Source organism: Strix uralensis, chromosome 36 (genome assembly GCF_047716275.1).
Source record: "Strix uralensis isolate ZFMK-TIS-50842 chromosome 36, bStrUra1, whole genome shotgun sequence".
Taxonomy (NCBI): Eukaryota; Metazoa; Chordata; class Aves; order Strigiformes; family Strigidae; genus Strix; species Strix uralensis.
The window spans coordinates 973,105-995,371 of NC_134007.1; the positions used below are offsets into that span (position 1 = coordinate 973,105).

General features: G+C 53.3%; 1 protein-coding gene and 1 pseudogene across 5 annotated transcripts in view; both read right to left on the bottom strand.

Annotated features, from left to right (window-relative positions):
* Positions 1–20,857, bottom strand: part of LOC141937006 (E3 ubiquitin-protein ligase rnf213-alpha-like) — a 54,639-nt gene extending 33,782 nt beyond the window's left edge. For 2 of the 5 annotated variants that reach the window (XR_012626859.1, XM_074854423.1), the window contains exons 1-26: positions 20,451–20,855; positions 17,427–17,661; positions 17,258–17,349; positions 15,841–15,990; positions 15,564–15,633; positions 15,147–15,186; positions 14,799–14,867; positions 14,542–14,715; positions 13,946–14,166; positions 13,403–13,665; positions 12,927–13,132; positions 12,387–12,560; positions 10,410–10,608; positions 10,057–10,121; positions 9,043–9,241; positions 8,825–8,947; positions 8,649–8,747; positions 7,835–7,960; positions 7,470–7,671; positions 6,007–6,186; positions 4,792–4,923; positions 4,014–4,588; positions 3,425–3,590; positions 3,054–3,271; positions 2,074–2,211; positions 1,606–1,785 (exon numbers count right to left, since the gene is read on the bottom strand). Coding sequence is in view for 4 of the 5 variants with exons in the window: in XM_074854423.1 (XP_074710524.1) it covers positions 1,606–1,785; positions 2,074–2,211; positions 3,054–3,271; positions 3,425–3,590; positions 4,014–4,588; positions 4,792–4,923; positions 6,007–6,186; positions 7,470–7,671; positions 7,835–7,960; positions 8,649–8,747; positions 8,825–8,947; positions 9,043–9,241; positions 10,057–10,121; positions 10,410–10,608; positions 12,387–12,560; positions 12,927–13,132; positions 13,403–13,665; positions 13,946–14,166; positions 14,542–14,715; positions 14,799–14,867; positions 15,147–15,186; positions 15,564–15,633; positions 15,841–15,990; positions 17,258–17,349; positions 17,427–17,649 (4,284 nt within the window). In the remaining variant the exon portion in view is untranslated. Of the gene's footprint in view, positions 1–1,605; positions 1,786–2,073; positions 2,212–3,053; positions 3,272–3,424; positions 3,591–4,013; positions 4,589–4,791; positions 4,924–6,006; positions 6,187–7,469; positions 7,672–7,834; positions 7,961–8,648; positions 8,748–8,824; positions 8,948–9,042; positions 9,242–10,056; positions 10,122–10,409; positions 10,609–12,386; positions 12,561–12,926; positions 13,133–13,402; positions 13,666–13,945; positions 14,167–14,541; positions 14,716–14,798; positions 14,868–15,146; positions 15,187–15,563; positions 15,634–15,840; positions 15,991–17,257; positions 17,350–17,426; positions 17,662–20,450 lie in introns of all 5 variants that reach the window. The other 3 variants (XM_074854420.1, XM_074854422.1, XM_074854421.1) reach the window with 3 other exon arrangements.
* Positions 1–22,267, bottom strand: part of LOC141937025 (scavenger receptor cysteine-rich type 1 protein M130-like) — a 275,156-nt pseudogene that overhangs the window by 175,149 nt on the left and 77,740 nt on the right.

Genomic DNA, 22,267 nt, shown 5'->3' on the forward strand with positions numbered 1-22,267 from the left:
GGTTGGGCTCGACAATCTTAAAGGTTTTTTCCACTCTAAATGATTCTGTGATTCTCAGAAAGACAAGGACCTGTCAGAGCTGGTCCAGAGGAGGGACATGAGAATGGAAAAAAAGGCTGAGAGAGTTGAGGTAGTTCAGTTGAAGAGGCTCTGGGAAAACGTTGCCGCTCAATATATCAAAAGGGTTTATAAGAAAGATGGAGAGAGACCTTTTACCAAGGTCTGTAGTGGCAGGACGAGGGACAAGGGTTTTAAACTGAAAGAGGGTGGATTTAGATCGGATATAAGGAAGAAATGTACGATGAGGGTGGTGGGACACCCATACAGGTTGCCCAGGGAAGTTCACAGAATCCCAGAATCACAGAATCATCTCAGTTGGAAAAGCCCTTGAAGCTCCTCCAGCCCAACCATGAACCTCACACTGACCGTTCCCAACTCCACCAGATCCCTCAGCGCTGGCTCAACCCGACTCTTCAACCCCTCCAGGGATGGGGACTCCCCCCCTGCCCTGGGCAGCCCATTCCAATGCCCAACAACCCCTTCTGCAAAGAAATCCTTCCTAAGAGCCAGTCTGACCCTGCCCTGGCGCAGCTTGAGGCCATTCCCTCTTGGCCTGCCGCTGGTTCCTTGGCTCAAGAGACTCCTCCCCCCTCTCTGCACCCTCCTTTCAGGGAGTTGCAGAGGGCCAGGAGGTCTCCCCTCAGCCTCCTCTTCTCCACACTAAACCCCCCCGGTTCCCTCAGCCGCTCCCCATCAGACCTGTGCTCCAGACCCTGCACCAGCTCCGTTGCCCTTCTCTGGACACACTCGAGTCATTCAATGGCCTTTTTGGAGTGAGGGGCCCAAAACTGAACCCACTCATCGAGGGGCGGCCTCACCAGTGCCAAGCACAGGGGTCAGATCCCTTCCCTGTCCCTGCTGGCCACGCTAGTGCTGATACAAGCCAGGATGCCATTGGCCTCCTCCGATTGCTCAGAAATGGTTATAACAGCCCATCACCTCCCAACGGCCTGGCACACCTGTGTTTGGGATGGGGTCAAACGGGAACAATAACAGAGCTGCACATTCATCAAGTTCTTGTACAGCTGCGGGAAGGCACCAGAATACTTTTATTGTTGGAGCCGGGCGTGAGCAAACAGTACCTGACAAAAGTCAATTATCTTGGACCCTATAAATTGTGACCCCAAGGGAGAGCCTCTGAGCTCTCCTGGATCACAACAGCCTGTGACCAGCATCTCCCCTGAGCTGGGACACTCTCAGGTACCAAATTAAGATACCAAATAAATCAAGATACCATAAAGTAAGTTAGTGTGAATCTCGTCATCTTAGAATCTGTAGATAAGTTGCTATTTTTATAACATTTTCTGAATTATTTTGTAATGATCCAGTGCTGTTAGTTATTAATTAATCTAGATTTCCTGTTAAATCATTACCGTGTTAACACTTCCATCCACGACAGGAAGTGGGCGTCGTCCTAGAGCAACACCTCTGCTCCCAGAAGACCAGAACTGCAGGTCATGGATGACTCTCCCGGCCATAATTCCAGCAAAATCCCAAGCCCAACGGCCACCGTTTTTCAGATGTTGGTACTGCACTGTGACTCACCTCCAAGAAACGGTTTGCCTCCTCTCTGCCCTGCTCAACCTTGGTGGCGATCAACATCAGCTTGTTCTGGAGCTCCGTGAGCTGAGACAAACTGTATTTCTTGACCTTCTGGTCTGCTGGAGATGCGCCCTCCTCATCGTCATCCCACAGCCGCAACAAGACACAGTCCTCGAGTGTAGCCTGGGAAGCAGAGAAGACAACCAACGTCACCACATGGCCTTTGAGTTGAAACACTGCACGTCGGGACTCTACGTGTCTTGTACCGCTTCCTTTGGAGGAAAGAAAAGCCCGTTTTCTGCTGAAAATGCTCAAGATTTAACAGAAAATTGGTGGTACCAGTTGCAAACCCAACTGGAGATCTACTGGCAACCCGGGATGCTCATCAGAAGTTGATTTCAAGAACGATCTTCCCTCCCGATGGCATTAAAGAATACAACTGGACAAGAAACTCTCTTGGAAACCCTTTACCTTGAATTTCAGAGGTGTTGAGATGGTAAAAATCCCGTTTCTGTTGATGCTTCTGGCTTGAGAGATCGAAGAACGCTCCACCGAGCCGTGAGAGTCGTGAACCATCTGGATCCAGTCTCTGTTGTCGCAGGAACTTCTCTGCAAAAAGAAGAACCAAAGGGAAACCCAGTAACCAGCTGGAAGGATGCTGAGCACCACTCCCCCACACGAAATTTGATGCGGGTGGGGTTTCTGGGACTGTTTCTCCTGAGGATGGGGTGTCCCACGGCTTCTGAGGAGACACAGCCCCAGAGTCGACCTCTCCTAATGCCCCAGAGCGTTGGCGTGTCGAGAAGCTCTCGTTCTCTGCTCTGGTTTTGGTGGGGAGCAGAGTGTAAGGCTCAGTGTCAGCACAAACACGAGGGATTCCGTTAAACCGAAGCTTTTCTATCAGATTCTGAAAGAGGTTCTGGAGTCTTCCAGCCTTGGAGATGCTCAAAACCCAGTTGGATGTGGCAGGGAGATACCTGCCCTACCTGACCCCATTTTAAGCAGGGGGTTTGGCCTAGCTGATCTCCAGAGGTCCCTTCACAGAATCATCTTGGTTGGAAAAGACCTTGAAGATCCTCCAGTCCAACCATGAACCTAACACCGACCACTCTCAACGCCACCATATCCCTAAGCGCTATGTCAAGCTCAACTAAGCGCTTTCCAACCTCAAATATTCTGTGATCTTCAACTATAGACTCCAGAACTCGTTTCCTCCTACTCACAAGCCCTCCCACGTCTCCTCCAGTTGCCCACCCACGTGGGGAAGGTCATATAAGATGTTCCACCAGGTTTCCACACCAAAAAAATCTCAGCCTTTGCTCAGGTCCCACCAGGCCCCCACCAATGTCCTGGGGAAACCATCTTAAATGGCATCAGACACCTACACGTGAGCAACTCAGCCTCACAGCAAGCACCCAAGTGACTTCTGGATGCGGGGCTTGAAGACTCACCAGCTTTTGGGGAAGTTTATTGTCCTTCTCGATGGCTTCTCTGATGAATGACAGAGCTGCAGAGAACTCATCAAAGCCAGCGGTGGGACTCAGGTCTAACACGATGGGGGCAGAGGCAGCCATGGCGTCACGGAAGAACCTCACTCTGTCGATATCCATGTCGTTTTCACCCGCAGAAATCGATGCCAGCTCCACAAAGACGGGGATTTCTGTCTTGTCTGGGGGGGAGGAAAGAAAGAAAAAAGAATAATAAGACAAGTTGAGGAATTTCTCTGCTCTGATTCATCTAACACCCGGTTGGATGCGGCGACAGACAAGGCCCAAGCAGTCTCCTTCTGTTGCCGTATCTGATTTCCTTCCTTCCAGCCCACCTTTTATTATGGTCTTGATCCAGGAGGTAAAACCTTTCTTTGCACATTCCAGAAGTTCCTTCAGAAAGTCCAAGACTCCCTGGGGAATGTCACTCAAACTTTTTTTCACCTTCATTAAGTCTTCGGTAATAAAATCGAGTCGTTTATCCTTGAATTCCTGCTCTTTCTGTGCAAAAAAAAGCAATTAAAAAATGTGTTTGTTGGGAAGAGAAGGAAGGAAGCTCAGTTCTACCTCCTCCTCCCCAAACTAGATGAAATCTTGGCCTCAAACCCAAGTCTGCTCTTAAATTCACCCCTGTAGGCCTCCATGATGAAAAGGAAGAGGCAGCTGGAATTAATTCCTTCAGCCCATCACTCAAGATTAATTAAGGAGGAAGGAATCGCACCCGATAGGATCTAATTATGAGCTACCACGTGGACCCGTCTACGTGGATTTTCCCAGGAACAACCACCGCAGGCGCCCACGTGTCTCAGAATCACCGAATCCTCTTGGTTGGAAAAGACCTTGAAGATCCTCCAGTCCAACCATGAACCTCACCGTTCCCAACTCCACCAGATCCCTCAGCGCTATCCTACGTCCCCTACGTACATATGTCGTCAGGTCGCTGAGAATCTGGAAATCCCCCTCCAGCTCCAGCCTCTGCCTCAGAGCGTTGATCATCTGGGCCGTCTGCACCACTTTGGAGAGCGTCAGGAAGTTTTTGATCCTCTCCACCACATCGGTGATCCAGAGAGCTCTTCCACCCCCTGGCCCTTCGCTGCGCTCCATGAGTTTCAACTCCTCCTCCAGCAGCTCCTTCTCTCCCAGCAGCCCCTCAAAGTGGCTCTGCATGGTCCCCAGGGTGATGGAGAAGTCTTTGAGGGACAAGTAGGTGTTCCGAAAGTCAGCAATGGCTGGCTTATAAATTTTTTCTTGAACATCTTCTATGGAGAAAACTTGATCTTCAGGTATGGAAGCTTTGATTTCCTCTGCTCTCATCTGCCACAGCCGACGGAAACATTGGCTCTCCTCCACGATGCAAAGTTTTTGCATCATGTCGCTATAATCTGCAAGGACGTGCGATTCCATTTCACTCTTGCCATCAATGGAGAACTTCTTCACCGACATCTGATCCTTAAAATGTTCCTTGTCCATGATGCTCTTCTCCATGGTGCTTCGATCCACTAAACCGGGTGTGAACAAGAAGAAACTCATCTCTCAACAAGAAGGACCAGTCATGGGTCTCTCCAACAAGCCCTGAAGTCAACAGGTTCCCCGATCGCGTTTCCCTCCCACCCACTGTGAGACTATTTTAGGAGACATCTCCCCACTCAAGAACCACAGAAGAACCAGCTTCAAGAAGAAGCTCCGTTAACCCCACCGGTACCTTTTATTATCTCCTCTATGCGGCGGCACAGGCGGAGGAAGGAGCGTCGTTGCTTCTTCTGCTCTTCCAGTTGACCAAACTCCTGATTCCTGACCTCCAGCACTTCTGTTATACAGTTGGAGAAAGAGGGATCTGGAAAAAAAAAGACCCAGAAATGAAGCAGAACCCGTTGGAAAGAGAATTTCTACAGGGAACATCACCCCTGAGATCAAAAAAAAAGAGGAGTGTCTCAGTTTGCAGAAAGCCTGCGGCCTCTTCCCAAAGCGGCGCTGCTGCAAGAAACCACCAAAAATACCAATAAAGTCTATGCTGGGAGCAGAATTTGGAGGATGTCGCCTCAAAAACATTGAAAATATTGATAAAGTTTATTCTCAGAGAAGAATGTGGAGGACTTGCACCAAAAAACCCACAAAAATATCGATAAAGTTTATTCTCAGAGCAGAATTTGGAGGACTTGGCCCCAAAAAAACACAAAAATATCAAAGAAGTTTATTCCCGGAGAAGAATTTGGAAAATCTGCCCTGTAAAAACCCAAAAATATCGATAAAGTTTATTCTGGGAGTGGAATTTGGAGGACTTGCCCCCCAAAAAACACAAAAATATCGATAAAGTTTATTCTCAGAGAATAATTTGGAGGACTTGGCCCCCAAAACCACAAAAATATCGATAAAGTTTACTCTGGAAGAGGAATTTGGAGGACTTGGCCCCCAAAAAAACCCACAAAAATACCAATAAAGTTTATTCTGGGAGCAGAATTTGGAGAAGTTGCCCCCAAAACCCACAAAAAATATCGATAAAGTTTATTTTCAGAGAAGAATTTGGAGGACTTGCTCCCCAAAAAAATCAATTCTCGGAGCAAAATTTGAAGAACCTGACCCTCAAAAAGCACAAAAATATTAATAAAGTTTATTCTGGGAGCAGAATCTGGAGGAGTTTCCCCAAAAAAACCACAGAAATATTGAAAACTTTCGACCAAATTCCGCCAACACCCCAAAACTTTAACTGCATAAACCTCCCCCCCAACCTTTTCCCTCCTCGCTGCTCCTCAAATTGCTTCAAATTGCCTCCGCGACCAACTACCACATTTTGACTCGTTTTTTGGACTCGCAGATAATTTTTAGGTTTTTTTGCGTTTTCGATGATTTTCCAGCGGGTTTCTCTCCTGTTGGCCATGTAACTACGCAAACAGGCCCCTGTTGGAAACTCCAAACTTACGACAGGTGCAGAGGATGTGCGTGAACATCTCCTTGTGCTTTAGGAGGGTGCAGAGGGTGCTGCAGGGGATGTCTCCGGAGAGAACGCGATGGCCCATGAGGCTGAAGAACGCGTAGAGCTGGGGAAGGAGGGTTCTCGCCCCCTCGCTGAGGTGAAGGTGCAACTTGCACTCCAGTTCCTCTGCAAAAGTAGTGAACTTTGGTGAAAGACAGCCGGCGATTTCTCTCCTGAATTTCTTTTGAAGGCAGATCCATGGGAAGAGCTGGAAGCTTCCGGTTGGTGGGGGGTCCGGATGTGTGGTGGGTTTCCAGCTCAACCATCAAACCCAGCATCTTGGGAAAATCCCAAATTTCCTTTGGGAAACTCAGGTATCCCCCCCCCCCCAGCCTGAAATAAATCGTGGGGACCAACTAGGAAACCACAGGAACCACCTGGGAAACCAGAGGGACCACCTAGAAGACCATGGGGACCACCTAGGAAATCACAGGGACCACTTGGAAAACCACAGGGACCACCTAAGAAGCCATGGGGACCACCTAGGAAACCACGGGGACCACAGGGACCATCTAGGAGACCACAGGGACCATCTAGGAGACCACTGGGACCACCTAGGAAGCCATGGGACCACCTAGGAAACCATGGGGACCACCTAGGAAACCCTGGGACCACCTAGAAAACCATGGGACCACCTAGAAAACCAGGGAGACCACCTAGGAAACCACAGGGACCACCTGGGAAACCACAGGACCACCCAGGAGATTGCATCTGAGGTTGGGCTTCCAAAGAGGGGCTGGGGCACAGAAGAAGATCCTGGGTGGCTTTCTGGTGGCCAAGAGGAGGTGAAGGGACAACCCACTGCAGCCACCAGCTCCTCCGGGTGGGAACAACCAACCCAGAGTCTTTCTGGTGGTGCCAGAATTTGTAGCGGGGAGTGACAGCCCCGAGTTGTCCTCTCCTCTGTCTCCTGATCAAAGAAGGGCCAACACTGGCCTCAGGCCAGGCTTTGGCCAACCATGGAAACCCTCCAAGCGTGGTGGTGCCACCACCTCCCTGGTCCTTGTTCTAACGCTTCACTGGCTTTGCGTGGACATGCTCCGGCTCCGTCACGTCCTTCCCCTCAACAACAAACCTCAAAACCAACAAAACAACGTTGTGACAGGATAAAGAAACCAAAATGTTTCTCCATTCCTGGAACGAAACCCAAGATGTTTCTCCACTCCAAGAATAAAACTTCATTTTTCTAGCATGGAAGATTAATTTTTTTCCCCCTCAACGAAACCAAAATGTTTCTCCATTCCAGGAATGAAACTTCATTCTTCTAGAGTGGAAGATTATTTTCTTCCCCCTCTCATTTTATGTTGCCAACCACATTGGAAGATCCCTGTGAGAAGACCTGGTCTTCCCATGTAGCTCGCTCCCAAACCAAAAGCTTCTCCCAAGAAAAGCACTCGGGGGCCACTCACGGACAGCAGAAAGGAGATCGCAGAGTATGGGAGTGTTGAGCAGGTTTGCAAGAACGGGGTCGGTGTTCTCATCAAACATGTCGACACCTCCCAGCCTCCTCAGCTCCGAACACATCTTCTCCACGAGAACGGAAAGCACCATCTCGGCGGCCGGTTTGCTCGCCCTGCGGAACACGGCTATCACGGATTTCAACGTGGATTCCTGGCAGGGTGAGAAAATTCTCCTCTTTAGGGTCTTTGTGGGCTCATGGCTGTTCAAAAAGACCTTTCCTTGCTCTCTTCACCCACCACAGATCAGGAAAAGAGTTGGCAAAGAGGGAGGGACAGACCTCCAGTGGCCCGAGGAGGGGTGGCAGCTCTCCTACCTTGCTTTTGTCGAGGGCTCTGATCCACTGGATGATGCGATTCGTGAGGCAGCTGTCCAACTCAGCGTTCTTCTCCTCCATCTTCAGGAAAGTCCCGTAGAAGTCCACGAGGTATTTCTCATTAATCTACGACAAGAAGATTAATGTTTTGAGGCCGCCCCTCGATGAGTGGGTTCAGTTTTGGGCCCCTCACTCCAAAAAGGCCATTGAATGACTCGAGCGTGTCCAGAGAAGGGCAACGGAGCTGGTGCAGGGTCTGGAGCACAGGTCTGATGGGGAGCGGCTGAGGGAACTGGGGGGGTTTAGTGTGGAGAAGAGGAGGCTGAGGGGAGACCTCCTGGCCCTCTGCAACTCCCTGAAAGGAGGGTGCAGAGAGGGGGGAGGAGTCTCTTGAGCCAAGGACCCAGCGGCAGGCCAAGAGGGAATGGCCTCAAGCTGCGCCAGGGCAGGGTCAGACTGGCTCTTAGGAAGGATTTCTTTGCAGAAGGGGTTGTTGGGCATTGGAATGGGCTGCCCAGGGCAGGGGGGGAGTCCCCATCCCTGGAGGGGTTGAAGAGTCGGGTTGAGCCAGCGCTGAGGGATCTGGTGGAGTTGGGAACGGTCAGGGTAAGGTTCATGGTTGGGCTGGAGGAGCTTCAAGGTCTTGTCCAACCTTGATGACTCTGGAATTCTGGAAACACTCAAGAGGCAGCTGGTTCTTGGGTCCTTCCCAACCCGCTCAAATTCCACCACCAAAATGGTGATGGAGGCGAAACTGAGCAGGGGGGAAGGATGTTGGCATCAAACCCCACCACGGAGGGTCTCTGTGACTTACGTTCTTCAGCCACTCCTCCAACATGTTGCGGATGAAGCTCCGCCACATCTTGCTCCACCCCACGCTGAGGATCTGCACCGAAAGCAGCTGCTTCCACATCTACGGGGAAAGAACCAAACCGTGAGGAACTCCCCGATCTCCCGAGGGTGGTGGCTTGTGTTGGTCCCATCTCTCACCTCCATGTTCTTCAGGAAGGATTTCTCGTTCGTTGGTGCCTTCTGGAAGTGTGTCTTGAGCCACAACGTGATGGAATGTGAAAACTCTCTAAATGTTTCCACTGAATTAAATTGTTGGAATTCCTTGAGAAATCAAAAAAAGGTGAGGCAGAAGCTCCAGGTTTTCCTCAAACAGGAGGTTAAACTCTTCCGACAGAAGCTTCAGGCCTTCTCCTCACCTTGTTGTCTCGCAACAGCTCCTCTTTGCTGACGAAGAGCCCCAGGATCCGCAGCATCGTCATCACGGTGCCAAATGACACCGGTTTCGTCAGCACCTCCAGGAGGTACTTCTGCAGCATGTACACCACGTTCAGGCACTGCAAGGCCTCGTCCTCGCTCGGGGCCTTCGGCGATGGGTTGGAAGGCCCCGACGGGCACCTGCGGCCACAGGAAAGGATCAAAACTTGCGGTGGATTTCGCCGTCGCTCCCTGCGTCTGACGCTGCGAGCCACCACCGGCGGGGTCGTAGGACACGGCCCTCGCGGGTCTCTGCGGTCGCCAGCCACGGTGGGGTTAAAAACACCCCCAAAAATGGGAAAATTGTTCCCGTTGTCCCACCCCAGATCCTTTACGGGTGTCTCACAGCCACTCAAATCCCCCCCATTTCTCCCCAGCCCCCCATTTATGGCCATTATGCCCCCAAATTCCCCCCACCCCCCCAAATTACCCCAATTTCCCCCCCATTATCCCTACATCCCCCCCATTTCCCCCCAGGGCCCTCCCATTTTCCCCCAGCCCCCCAAATTACCCCAAACTCCCCCCCTATTTCCCCCCCAGTTATCCCAGGCCCCCCCCCTTCTCCCCAGCCCCCCTTTATCCCCCAAATTTACCCCCATTTTCTCCCCATTTACCTTCAGGGACCCCCCATTTGCTCCCAGCCCTCCCCTTTATCCCCAAATCCCTCCCATTTCCCCCATTTCCCTCCAGCCCCCCCTTTACTCCTCCCATTTACCCCCCAGGGACCCCCCATTTGCCCCCAGCCCCCCTTTATCCCCAAATCCCCCCCATGGCCCCCCATTTCCCCCCAGCCCCCCCTTTACCCCCCCATTTCCCCCCAGGGACCCCCCATTTGCCCCCAACCCCCTCCGTTATCCCCAGATCCCCCCCAGAGCCCCCCCCATTTTCCCCCAGCCCCCTCCTTTATCCCCAAATCCCCCCCATTTCCCTCAGCCCCTCAGGAGACCCCCACTCACAGGCCCTTGAACCAGGCCTCTACCCTGGTGGCGACGCTTTCCAAAGCCACATCGAAACCATCTTCCTGGAAAAGGCGACAGAAAAGACATCGAGGACAAACGTGAGGTTTCTGCTCCCGCCGCTGAGGAGCTTCCCCACTTAAACACCAAAGCGCATCGTTTTTTGGCAAGATTTAAGGGATTTTCTTGTTTGGTCCTGCGATTCAGCTCTAACCCTGCGTTTCTGCAATTAAGTCCTTTGGTCCGGCTGAAAATCTCTGTAGGACCCAAGGACACCTCCTGACCCACGTTTAAACAGCCCCACCACTCCCACCAGTACAGGAGAAGGTCTTCCACCAGTCCCTTGTCCTTACAGGCCCTTGGGACGAGTCTGTCCTGACGTCCAGGATGCGCCCGTACAACGTTTCCAAGAGGAGCTGGAGCGGAAGCCAAATGCTGGGCAAAGGCTCCTTGGTGAAGTTCTTGAGGGCCACCATCTCCACCACGTTGTTCGCCAGCGGAGCGCATCTTCCAAGCAAGATTTTGTGATTGCCCATCATCTTCAGGACTTTCCTAAGAAAGCAGGACAAGATCAGATGGAGTCTGGAGGACCAGGAAGCACGTTGCGGGTGGTCGAGATGCCACCGCGACCGGGAGACGCAGAGGTGCGTTAAGAAATAGATGAAAATCTCTCTTTTTAACGATTACTTATAAATAAATGAGATCCTAGAAATAAGAAACCAATGGTCGTCGTGATTCTGAAGAAGAGACTAAAAATGAATAAACTATTGTAAGGCCACAGGTGTTCAAATAATCTGAAGTCGTAAAACCACGCTGTGCTGCTCATTCGTCCCGTGGTTGGCCAAAAACCCAGCCCAGTTAATCCGTGGATTAAAACATTTAAACATTTAAAACACAGATGTATTGAAATCTTTAGTTTAGTCATGTTTAAGCTGATTATAATATTTTTACTTATTATTTTAACTGCCATAGACATAAGAAATGGGTGATAATCAAAGTGTCTAGTTTTAATATTCTTAAAGGTTTTGAGATTAACTTCTCAGAAATTAGAAATGTTAAACGGAACATCGGGAGAAGGTTGCGGAAGACAGATGAAGAAAGAGGCCGTTTGAAGCTGGATGACTTGATGGCCCTGAAACGGACCAGTAGACCACGTGATCAGGAGCAGAACCAAAGACAAGAAAGGACTTGCTGGGGTTTGACAAGCGACTCTACCCCAAAGCAGGAATTTTTGGCAATTCACCCATTTTAAGGTCATTAGGACAACACCCAGGGTTCAAGTTGACCTTGAGAGGCTGGAGGAGGGAGCTCGTGCCAACCTCCTGGAGTTCAACAAAGTGAAGGGCGAGGTTCTGCACCTGGGCCAGGGTGAAGGTTATAAACTGAAGGAGGGTGGATTTAGATCGGATTTAAGGAGGAAACGTGGTACGATGAGGGTGGTGAGACCCTGGAAGGGGTTGCCCAGAGACACTGTGGGTGCCCCATCACTGGAAGGGTTCAAGGTCAGCTTGGACGGGGCTTTGAGGAACTCGGTCTAGTGGAAGATCACAGAATGGGTTGGGGTGGAAGTGGCCTTCAAAGACCATCTAGTCCAACCCCCCTTCAAAGACCTTCAAGGACCATCTAGTCCAACCCCCTTCAAAGACCTTCAAGGACCATCTAGTCCAACCCCCTTCAAAGACCTTCAAGGACCATCTAGTCCAACCCCCCTTCAAAGACCTTCAAGGACCACCTAGTCCAACCCCCCTGCCACACACAGGGACATTTTCCCCACCACTGGAAGGGTTCAGGGTCAGGTTAGACAGGGCTTTGAGGATCCCGGTCTAGTGGAAGATCATAGAATGGGTTGGAAGTGGCCTTCAAAGACCATCTAGTCCAACCCCTCTTCAAAGACCTTCAAGGACCATCTAGTCCAACCCCCCTGCCACACACAGGGACATTTTCCCCACCACTGGAAGGGTTCAAGGTCAGGTTAGACAGGGCTTTGAGGATCCTGGTCTAGTGGAAGGTGTCCCTGCCTGTGGCTTGGGGGTGGAACTGGATGATCTTTAAAGTCCCTTCCAACCCAAACCGTTCTCTGATCCTATGAACTTTGAAGGTCCCTTCCAACCCATTCTCTCCCCAGAACTGCTCCCAGGCCACGCAGCACCCGGCTCCATCCTCTCCTTGAGGTCCACCAACGCTCCTTCAACACCCCCCGGGACGGGCAACACAGCCCATCAAGGAGAAGGGGCAGCTCCTTGAGAAGCCACCAAGTGGAAGGACTGAAAAACTCTTTGAAGAGCAGAAGAGTTCATCACCCTGCTCTTACCTTCGCCTTTCGGACTCACCGTTGCTTCTCTTCATTCCCTCGCAGCTGTAGGAAAGCTTCTGAAGGAGGTCCATACAGGAGAAAGGGGTCCTCCACCTTCTCCTTGATCACGTAGAGCAGCGGGACCAACCAGATCCACAAGGTACCATCAGTGGTCTTGAGACACATTTCCTTCAGAGCCTGAAAGTATTTGCTGTCCCGCCCCCAAAAAAAAAAAAGGCCAAAAAAGTCAAAACTTCCCATAACCAACCTCTGGGATGGTGGTGGGAGACGTGTGCCAACGCGGGACGGAGTCTTTTCCCACAAGGCTGCCTGGAAAGAGCTTGGATGGAGACGCCTCCACAGGACAACCAATATCAGAGACGTCCAACGCGCTTCAAGGTCTCCCAAGATGGGCTCCCCCAAGGCCGAAAGCCACCAACCCGGGTTTACGCCCCCTCAAAGACCCCTCAGGATTACACATGGCGCCCAAAGCCACACGTGGGGACAACGGAGCTGAGCCCCGGCCCACTAAAGGTGTCGTTGCTCCCAGCCAGGAGGTTGACCCACCCCAAATTACCTTTTTCCTCTCAGTTCTTTGTATTTTTCTTCGGAAAACTCAATGGCCTGGAATTGTTTTTCAGCCTTGGCGATGGACACCGGGGGAAGGGAGATGTTATAGCGAAACAAGATGTGAAAGACGAAGAGGAGCTGAGGAAGTTTATGTTCCTTGGTCTTCAGCGTCTTGATGATTCCTTGTAGGAAGCTGCTGACATTTTCTTTCACCTGGACAACAAGAACACGGAGAGGACGTTTCACCACGCTGGACATGATGGTTTTTCTCCCAGAACAGCCCAGGAGGAGGATGGGAGGTGGAAGATGCTGCTGCTCAGGGAGAAATTATTTATTGCTGGTGCCACGCGTCCATCCAGGAAGGTCCTCGGTGCTGAATACACGGCGCCGGAGAAATCTCTTCCCCGTCGCGACGTCCAAGCCATCCCCCAAAACGAGGGACGCCATTTTGCCGCCTCGCCGGCAGGTTCGACAGACACTTACCACTTCGTACGAACCGCGGGCAACCTCAATGTCTTTCATCTCGACGTCCCCCAGATAGATGTAGATGCTCTCCATGTACCGGTCCAGTCTCCTCTCCATATCCTCGAGGGAATTCCAGGAGGCGGCGTGAGCAGAGAAATCGCGCTCCAGATATTCCATCTGGATCTTGCACCCGGGTGTTTTTTTGGAGAAAGGACTCCACGTGATGATGCTGGTGCTGCTGGGGAAACTGCATTCGATGTGTTCAAAGAAGGTCCACGTTCCTGTGGAAAAAAGGAAGAGTTTGGGAACAAAACGCAGACACCACGCTCGGCTGAGCCTCAAAAGCACGAAGCCATCTGAGCGCTTCTCCAGCCCATTTTCCAGACAGGATTTGGGCGCCAATGGTGAGTTTTATTACAAATTAAAAAAGCCCATTTGTAGGAGCAGCTCGTAAACCTGTGGCTTGAAACCTCCCAAAATAAACCAGGATTAAAGGCGAGCCGGCCTACAGCCATCACCACCGTGTCCGGTCATGACTTTGGGGTAAATAACAGCATTTACCGTCGGCTTTGATCTCCTTTTCGGGTATTTTCAGGACACGATAGAATTGAGCGTTTCTGTTCTTGAAGGTCCCCGAGATGTCGGAGTTCTCTAACGAAATGTGCTCTAATTCACACTCTCTCTCCTGGGTGAAGGTGTTAATGAGGGCGTATTTATAAAAGATGGGTCCTTGTCTCAGGTGGGAAAGGGTGATCCTGGCGCTGCCTGTGAGCACTCTGTCTCTGGAAGAGGAAGAGAAAGAGCTCGTTGGCTTTGGGGTTGACCACCAAGGTCAACGGTCAAGTTTGGACTCATCCAGCCAGACACCGTTGGCCTTCAAAACCTCAGGGAGAAAATCCACAGCCGACTTCATCAGCCAGGGGACTGATTAAACCAATGTACTCGGGGCCGGAAGACCTTGGCCCCAACCAAAATGGCCGCTCCATGAGCAATGGGGAGATCGGAGGAGCCACCACTGAGTGCTACAGCTCCACCATTTGGGGGTTCACACCCAACCTCTGTAGGAACCCGCAGTGAGGTCCCTCAGCCCGGAGAACTGCAGCTGAAACAGCTCCTCGGCATTAAATTCAATTCTCGTTTGTTGTGGATTTTTTTACCTTTTCTCCATGTTGGCGAATTCTTCGCAGACACCGGGTTGTTTGTAGAAGACAACGCAGATTTTGGATTTTTTGTTGGGGTTACAGTTTTCTGAGAGCACAGCAACGAACTCCAGGGTCATCATGGCTTGTGGTGGGTAACGTTCACCAAAGAGATACGAGCTGGGCTGGCAGCTGTTGGAAAAGAGGTGGTGGGTCCCCACGGTGTCCTCCCGCCACCATCCCCCCTCCCCGTCTTCGCCGGCTCCACCACTCACATCCACTTCACTTGGCTCTTGGCCGACGCTCCTGGACGTTGCATGTCCCCCACATTGTCACCTCCCACCCTGTTGAAGACCCCTTGGTTAGTCTGAGGTATTTCAGGAAGACCCAGATGCCTCGGAGCCAGCGTCCGGCGCTTGGGTGCGGGAGGAAGACACGGAAGGACATCCTGGGGGTCTCGCTACACCAACCAGGGGTGGGATTTGGGGGGAAAAAGGGACCTAACGATGCCCAAGCTGCATCTCCTCCCACCGTAGCCCCTTCCCCTGGGGAGCTGCTGGACCTCCAGCTCCCCAGATCCAACCTCAAACCCTTCGGTGTTGACATCCCTCCATGAAACGAACCTGCTGGAAGGGCCTCGGCCTTCTCTGATCTCCTCGTCACCTGCAACCGAGGAGAAACCATCAATTAACGCCTCCAAAGATGGTGGCAAGTCAAGAAAAGGTAGAAACCAGGGTTCACCAGGGGGAATGGGGGGGTTCCTCGCAGCTTGGGCATGGTCTTCGTGGAAGAACCCCAACGCGCTCTAAGAGTGAGGCCTTCACCGTCCTCCAGGAACGGGCCTCGTGGGGACAGGGACGGGCAGCAAGGCCGGCAGGGTGAGGGCAGCCATCGGCATCGCGTCTTCCTCCCCCAGGAGGCTTTTGGGTGTGGTGTCACCGACACCTTCCACCTCCCGAGCAGCTTTTATCGCTCCCAACGCGACTCAGGCGGCGATTTCTCCGCCAGAGAAAACGACGCGACCAAGGAAACGCCCTCACCGGTACCCGTGCGGTTGAGGTTCCCCTGATTCATTGTCTCCGCGCTCCTAACACGACCCTGGTCCTTCTCCTGGAGAAAAACGGAAAGCATTAAGGAAAAAAATGAAGCTCAAAAGGTGAGAGCTCAAAGGCCCAGAGAGACAAAGGGCTGGGTGAGGTTTTCTTTGGAGAATTAAGCTCCAAAATCCAGGCTGGTGACACTGTCCCGGCACGGAAAACTCAACCCTTGACCCCCCAGAGCTTTGGCCACCAGCTCCGAAAGCCGCAGCGGACTCACCGGACTCCTGAAATGCTGCTGCTCCTTCGTTCCCGACGCTCCCTTGGGATGGGCGCCGGCCTTCTGGTAATTCTCCTTCTCCAGCAACGCGGAGCGGTGCGCCGGGGTCTGCTGGGGCGGGATCTCATCGTGGGGTGGGACTGTGGGAGCCTGGGGAGGAGAAGAACAGAGTTACGGAGCGTTTGGGGGAATGTTGGAGCCACCTCGGAGCACGACGTGGCCGTGACTGCGGGTACAACCCCTTCAAGACCAGAACCTGACCAACACGGGACCTCTTCAGCGCCACCAACCCCTCCGAGATACCTCCCACCACCCCCGTGGCCCCCAAATATTCCCCGTCGGGTCCCAAAACTCGCGTGCGCGCACACGCCTGGACTAATAACCCCATTTTTTTGCCTTAAAACAAGCTCTTTTCTCTCTAATTGACTTCTCCAGTGAAGGATTGTCCCGGGTTGAGCAGGGATGGAGTTCATTTTCTCCACAGCGGCTCGTAGGACGTTGCTTTGCGGCCAAAACAGCGCCGAGAACAGGCGGAGGTTTGAGTTTTGCCGAAGAGCGGGTGGGCAAGGGCTCTACGTTTCCATCTCCCCCCACCCCAGCGAAGCTGAACAGGTTGGGAGGGGGAACAACCACGTGGAAGACCCCAACCGACCAAAACCCAGCTCCACCTAACACCATTCTCCACAACAAAAAGAAAAAATGGGGAATTTGGGGGGGTTTAGCTGCGGTTTTTTGTTTGTTTTTTTTAACTGGGGACTTGGCACGGCACGTCCCTGTCGGAGTGTTCTCTGACTCATCAGTTTATTCTCTTTAATTCCTTTCACTTCTCCTTCGTTACGTGTTTTATCTTGCCCTAAAGTTGCTTTCTCTTCCCCCTTTGTCCTGCGCAGCCATCGCTGTCGTTAACGATTAGTTAATCCAGCCAACACCCAAAGGCGGAACCAGAGGCGGTGGCAGGCAAGGTGGCACTTTGCTGATAAATGGAAGTCACTTAGACCCCAAAATCTGACATTTTCACTAGCAAAAAACTTATCTAAAGCTACCTGAGAGCTCCAAGCACCCACCTGTTCGCTGAGGGACTCACTTAGACCCCAAAATTCCACATTTTCACTAGGAAAAACCTTTTTTCAAGCTACCTGAAAGCTCCCCGCACCCACCTTCTGTTCCCTTAGACCCCAAAATTCCACATTTTCACTAGAAAAAACCCAATTTGAAGCTACTTGAGAGCTCCAAGCGCCCACGTGTTCACTGAGGGATTCGCTTAGACCCCAAAATCTCACATTTTCGCTAAAAATACCCCAATTTCAATCTACCGGAGAGCTCCCCGCACCCACCTTCTGTTCCCTTAGACCCCAAAATCTCACATTTTCACTAAAAACCCCCGATTTCACGCTCCCGCAGAGCTCCCCGCACCCACCTGCTCGCTGAGGGCCTCGGGGGCCAGGTCCCACCCGCACGGGCCGTCTCCGTCGCCGTCCCCGTCGCCGTCCCCCGCCGCCATCGAGGGCTCTGGAACGCCGCGTCGCCGCGTGAGGGGCCGCTCCCGCTGCCCCTTTGCCCCCCCCTCGGCTCCGTCCCCCCGGTACCCGACTCGCTGGGCAGATCCTCCCAGGAGGTGTCGTCGCTGTCGGACGCCCGATCCCCCGTCGAACCAACGTCCTGGCGGCCCTCGGCCAGAGTCGGGCGTGGCCTGGGGCTGCCGTCGCCTTCATCCCGCGCCGAGGGGCCGCCCTCCTCCTCCTCCTCCTCACCGGGTCGCGGCTGCGGGCGAAGCTCTTCCCCCCCCACAGCGCCCTCAGAGTCCATCATGGCCGCCCGGACCTGGGGGGCGGCAGGGAGAGAATTTATCACCAAAACCAGCAACGGGACGGAAAAAGGGGCGAGGGGCTCGTTTTAGGGAGTGTCAGGGCACCGGAACAGAGATTTCGGGAGAGTTTGGGCTGAGAAGCAGCAATTGAATGAGATTTGGGGCTCAGAAACACCCACCTGGGGAGCTTTTGGGCCTCCAAAACAGCCTTTTAGGGAGCTTCTGTGCTCAGAAACACCTGTCTGGGGAGATTTTGGCCTCAGAAAGTCCCATTGAGGGAGATTTTGGGCTCGGAATCAGCAAGTTAGGGTTGTTTTCAGCTGAGAAACAGCACTTTAGGGAGCTCTGGGGCTCCAAACCAGCAACTTATGGAGCTCTTGGCCCAGGAAACACCCACTTAGGCAGCTTTTGGGCCTCCAAAACAGCCTTTTTGGGAGATTTTGGGCTCAGAAACAGCAACTTAGGGTGGATTTCCGCTCAGAAACAGCAGTTTAGGGAGCTTTGGGGTTCAAAAGCAGCAATTTAAATAGATTTGAGGCTCAGAAACACCCACCTAGGGAACTTTTGGGCTAAGAAACAGCAATGTAGGGAGCTTTGGGACTCCAAACCAGCGACTCAGGGAGCGCTTGGCCTGAGAAACACCCACTTGGGCAGCTTTTGGGCCTCCAAAACACCCTTTTAGGGAGCTTTTGGGCTCAAAAGCAGCAACTGAATGAGATTTGGGGCTCAAAAACACTCACCTGGGGAGTTTTTGGGCTCAGAAATAGTAATTTAGGGAGCTGTGGGCTCCAAATTGTTGATTTAGGGAGCTTTTGGGCTCAGAAACAGTGACTTAGGGAGGTTTTTGGCTCAAAAGCAGCAATTTAGGGAGCTCTTGGCCTGAGAAACACCCACTTCGGCAGCTTTTGGGCCTCCAAAACAGCCTTTTAGGGAGCTTTTGGGCTCAGAAAGACCCATTGAGGGAGCTTTTGGGCTCAGAAACAACGACTTAAGGTGGTTTTCAGCTGAGAAACAGCAGTGTAGGGAGCTCTGGGGCCCAAAAGCAGCAATTTAGGGAGGTCTTGGGCCTGAGAAACACCCACTTGGGCAGCTTTTGGGCCTCCAAAACAGCCTTTTAGGGAGCTTTTGAGCTCAGGAAAAACTCTGCAGGGAGCTTTGTGGCTAAGAAACATCCATTTTGGAGCTTTGAGGCTCAGAAAAGCCAAGACAGGGAGCGACTTAGGAAGCTTTTGTGCTAAGAAACAGCAACGGAGGGAGTTTTGGGGCTCCAGAAGACCAACTTAGGGAGCTTTTGGGCTCAGAAACAGCACCTTAGGGTGGTTTTCAGCTGAGTAAGAGCAATTTCAGGAACCTTGGGGCTCAAAACGAGCAATTGAATGAGATCTGGGGCTCAGAAACACCCACCTGGGGAGCTTTTGCACTAAGAGCGAGCAATGTAGGGAGCTCTGGGGCTCCAAAATGTCGATTTAGGGAGCTTTTGTGCTCGGAAACAGTGGTTTAGGGAGGTTCTTGGCTCAAAACGAGCAATTTAGGGAGCTCTTGGCCTGAGCAACACCACCTTAGGCAGCTTTTGGGCCTCCAAAACACCCATTTATGGAGGTTTTGGGCTCAGAAACCCCTGTTTATGGAGGTTTTGGGCTCAAAAAGACCCATTGAGGGAGCTTTTGGGTTCAAACGCAGCAATTTAATGATATCTGGGGGTCAGAAACCCCCACCTAGGGAGCTTTTGGGCTCAGAAACAGCAATGTAGGGAGCTCTGGGGCTCAGAAACAGGCACTTAATCAGCTTTTGGGCCTCCAAAACATCTGTTGAGGCAGCATTTGAGCTCAGCAAAAACAATGCAGGGAGCTCTGGAGCTCAGCAGGAGCAATTTAGGTAGGTTTTGGGCCAAGAAATACCCAGTTATGGGGCTTCTGGGCCTCAGAACCCCCCAGCTAGGGAGCCTTTGGGCTCAGGAACACCAATTTGGGGGCTTTGGGGCTCAGAAACACCCACCTAGGGAGCTTTTGGGGTAAGAACCAGCAATTTAGGGAGCTTTGGGGCTCAAAAGACCGACTTAGGGAGCTTTTGGGCTCAGAAACAGTGACTTAGGGAGGTTTTTGGCTCCAAAGCAGCAATTTAGGGAGCTCTTAGCCTGAGAAACACCCACTTAGGCAGCTTTTGGGCCTCCAAAACAGCCTTTTTGGGAGCTTTGGGGCTCAGAAACACCTATTTAGGGATCTTTTGGGCTCAAAACCAGCAATTTAAAGAGATTTGGGGCTCAGAAACCCCCACCCGGGGAGCTTTTGTGCTAAGAAACAGCAATTTAGGGAGCTCTGGGGCTCCAAAATGTCGATATAGGGAGCTTTTGGGCTCAGAAACAGTGACTTAGGGAGGTTTTTGGCTCCAAAGCAGCAATTTAGGGAGGTCTTGGGCCTGAGAAACACCCACTTCGGCAGCTTTGGGGCCTCCAAAACAGCCTTTTGGGGAGCCTTTGGGCTCAAAAAGACCCATTCAGGGAGCTTTTGGGCTCAGAAACTGCAATTTAGGGTGTTTTTTAGCTGAGAAACAGCAATTTAGGGAGCTCTGGGGCTCCAAACCAGCAATTTAAAGAGATTTGGGGCTCAGAACCCCCCACCTGGGGAGCTTTTGCGCTAAGAAACAGCAATTAGGGAGCTCTGGGGTCCAACAGACCAACTTAGGGGTTTTTGGGCTCAGAAACAGGGACTTTGGGAGCTCTTGGGCTCTGACTGGACTTAATGAGCAGAAGTAGCCCCAGGGATGGGAATTTGGGGGGAAGGTGAGAGCAAACGGCGCCACTTACCTGGGAGGAGGCCGGGGCCGAGGGGCTGCGCAGTGAGGGTGCCCCCCCCGAAGCTGCACCCCAGGTCTGTCACCGTGCTCCTTCGCACCCTGAAAAGCCTCTGAAAACCGAAATCGAAAGGTTTTGAGACAAAAAGGGGGGGGGGGGGGCGCGGCTCTTCCTGCCTTTGGGTGGAGGAGGAAATGCCAAGGCCACGGTCCAGGCATCACCCCGGCGGATTGGGGGGGCAGCGGGGGGGGGCAGCTCCGCTCCTGCCTGGTTTTGGGGCCCCCCCCCCCGCTGTTGGGGACCCCCCTCCCCAATAACCGAGGGGTGGGGGGTCAGGGCAGAGCCGCTGCCCGGCGATGGGGGGTGTCGGTGGAGCCCCCCGGTCATGGCTGTTGGGGTGGGGGGTGTCTTGACCGTGGAAGTGGGGGGCACTGGGGGAGCCCCCCCCCGGCTGCCAGCGATGGGGCGGGGCTGGCGGTGGCGCCTGCGGAGGCCAACACGCGCAAACACGCGTGAACACGCGTGTGCGCCCGGGCGGGGGGAGGGAAAACCCTCACCCCTTCCCCCACCAGCTCCCTTCCCCCCCCTTGAACCCCCGAAACCAGCAGCGCCCCCACTGCTCCCCTGTGGCCACGCCCCCTTCCCCATAGCCCCGCCCCTTTCCTGTAAATCACCTGCCCTGCTCCCCTGTGGCCACGCCCCCTCCCCACAGCCCCACCCACCCATGGCACTGGGAGCACTGGGAGCACTGGAGAGAGCAAGGGATCCCCAGTAGGAGCACTGGGGGGAACTGGGAGTACTGGGGGAGCACAGGGATCCACACTGGGAGCACTGGGGGGGGCACTGGGAGCACTGGGGCGAGTATGGGATCCCCAGTAGGAGCACTGGGGGGGAACTGGGAGCACTGGGGCGGCACAGGGATCCGCACTGGGAGCACTGGGAAAGCCAGGGGTATGCACTGGGAGCACTGGGAGGAGCCAGGGAGCTGCAGTAGGAGCACTGGGGGGAGACTGGCAGCTGTACTGGGAGCACTGGGAAAGCCAGGGGTATGCACTGGGAGCACTGGGGGGGGGCACTGGGAGCATTGGAGAGAACAAGGGATCCCCAGTAGGAGCAGTGGGGGAAACTGGGAGCACTGGGGCGGCACAGGGATCCGCACTGGGAGCACTGGGAAAGCCAGGGGTATGCACTGAGAGCACTGGGAGTGGCACTGGGAGCACTGGAGAGAGTAAGGGACCCCCAGTAGGAGCACTGGGGGGAACTGGGAGTACAGGGGGAGCACAGGGATCCACACTGGGAGCACTGGGGAGGGCACTGGGAGCACTGGGGCGAGTATGGGATCCCCAGTAGGAGCACTGGGGGGAACTGGGAGCACTGGGGCAGCACAGGGATCCGCACTGGGAGCACTGGGGGAACACAGGGATCCGCACTGGGAGCACTGGGAAAGCCAGGAGTATGCACTGGGAGCACTGGGGGGGGGCACTGGGAGCACTGGAGAGAGCAAGGGATCCCCAGTAGGAGCACTGGGGGGAACTGGGAGTACAGGGGGAGCACAGGGATCCACACTGGGAGCACTGGGGGGGGCACTGGGAGCACTGGGGCGAGTATGGGATCCCCAGTAGGAGCACTGGGGGGAACTGGGAGCACTGGGGCGGCACAGGGATCCGCACTGGGAGCACTGGGGGAACACAGGGATCCGCACTGGGAGCACTGGGAAAGCCAGGAGTATGCACTGGGAGCACTGGGGGGGGTACTGGGAGCACTGGAGAGAGCAAGGGACCCCCAGTAGGAGCACTGGGGAGGACTGGGAGTACTGGGGCAGCACAGGG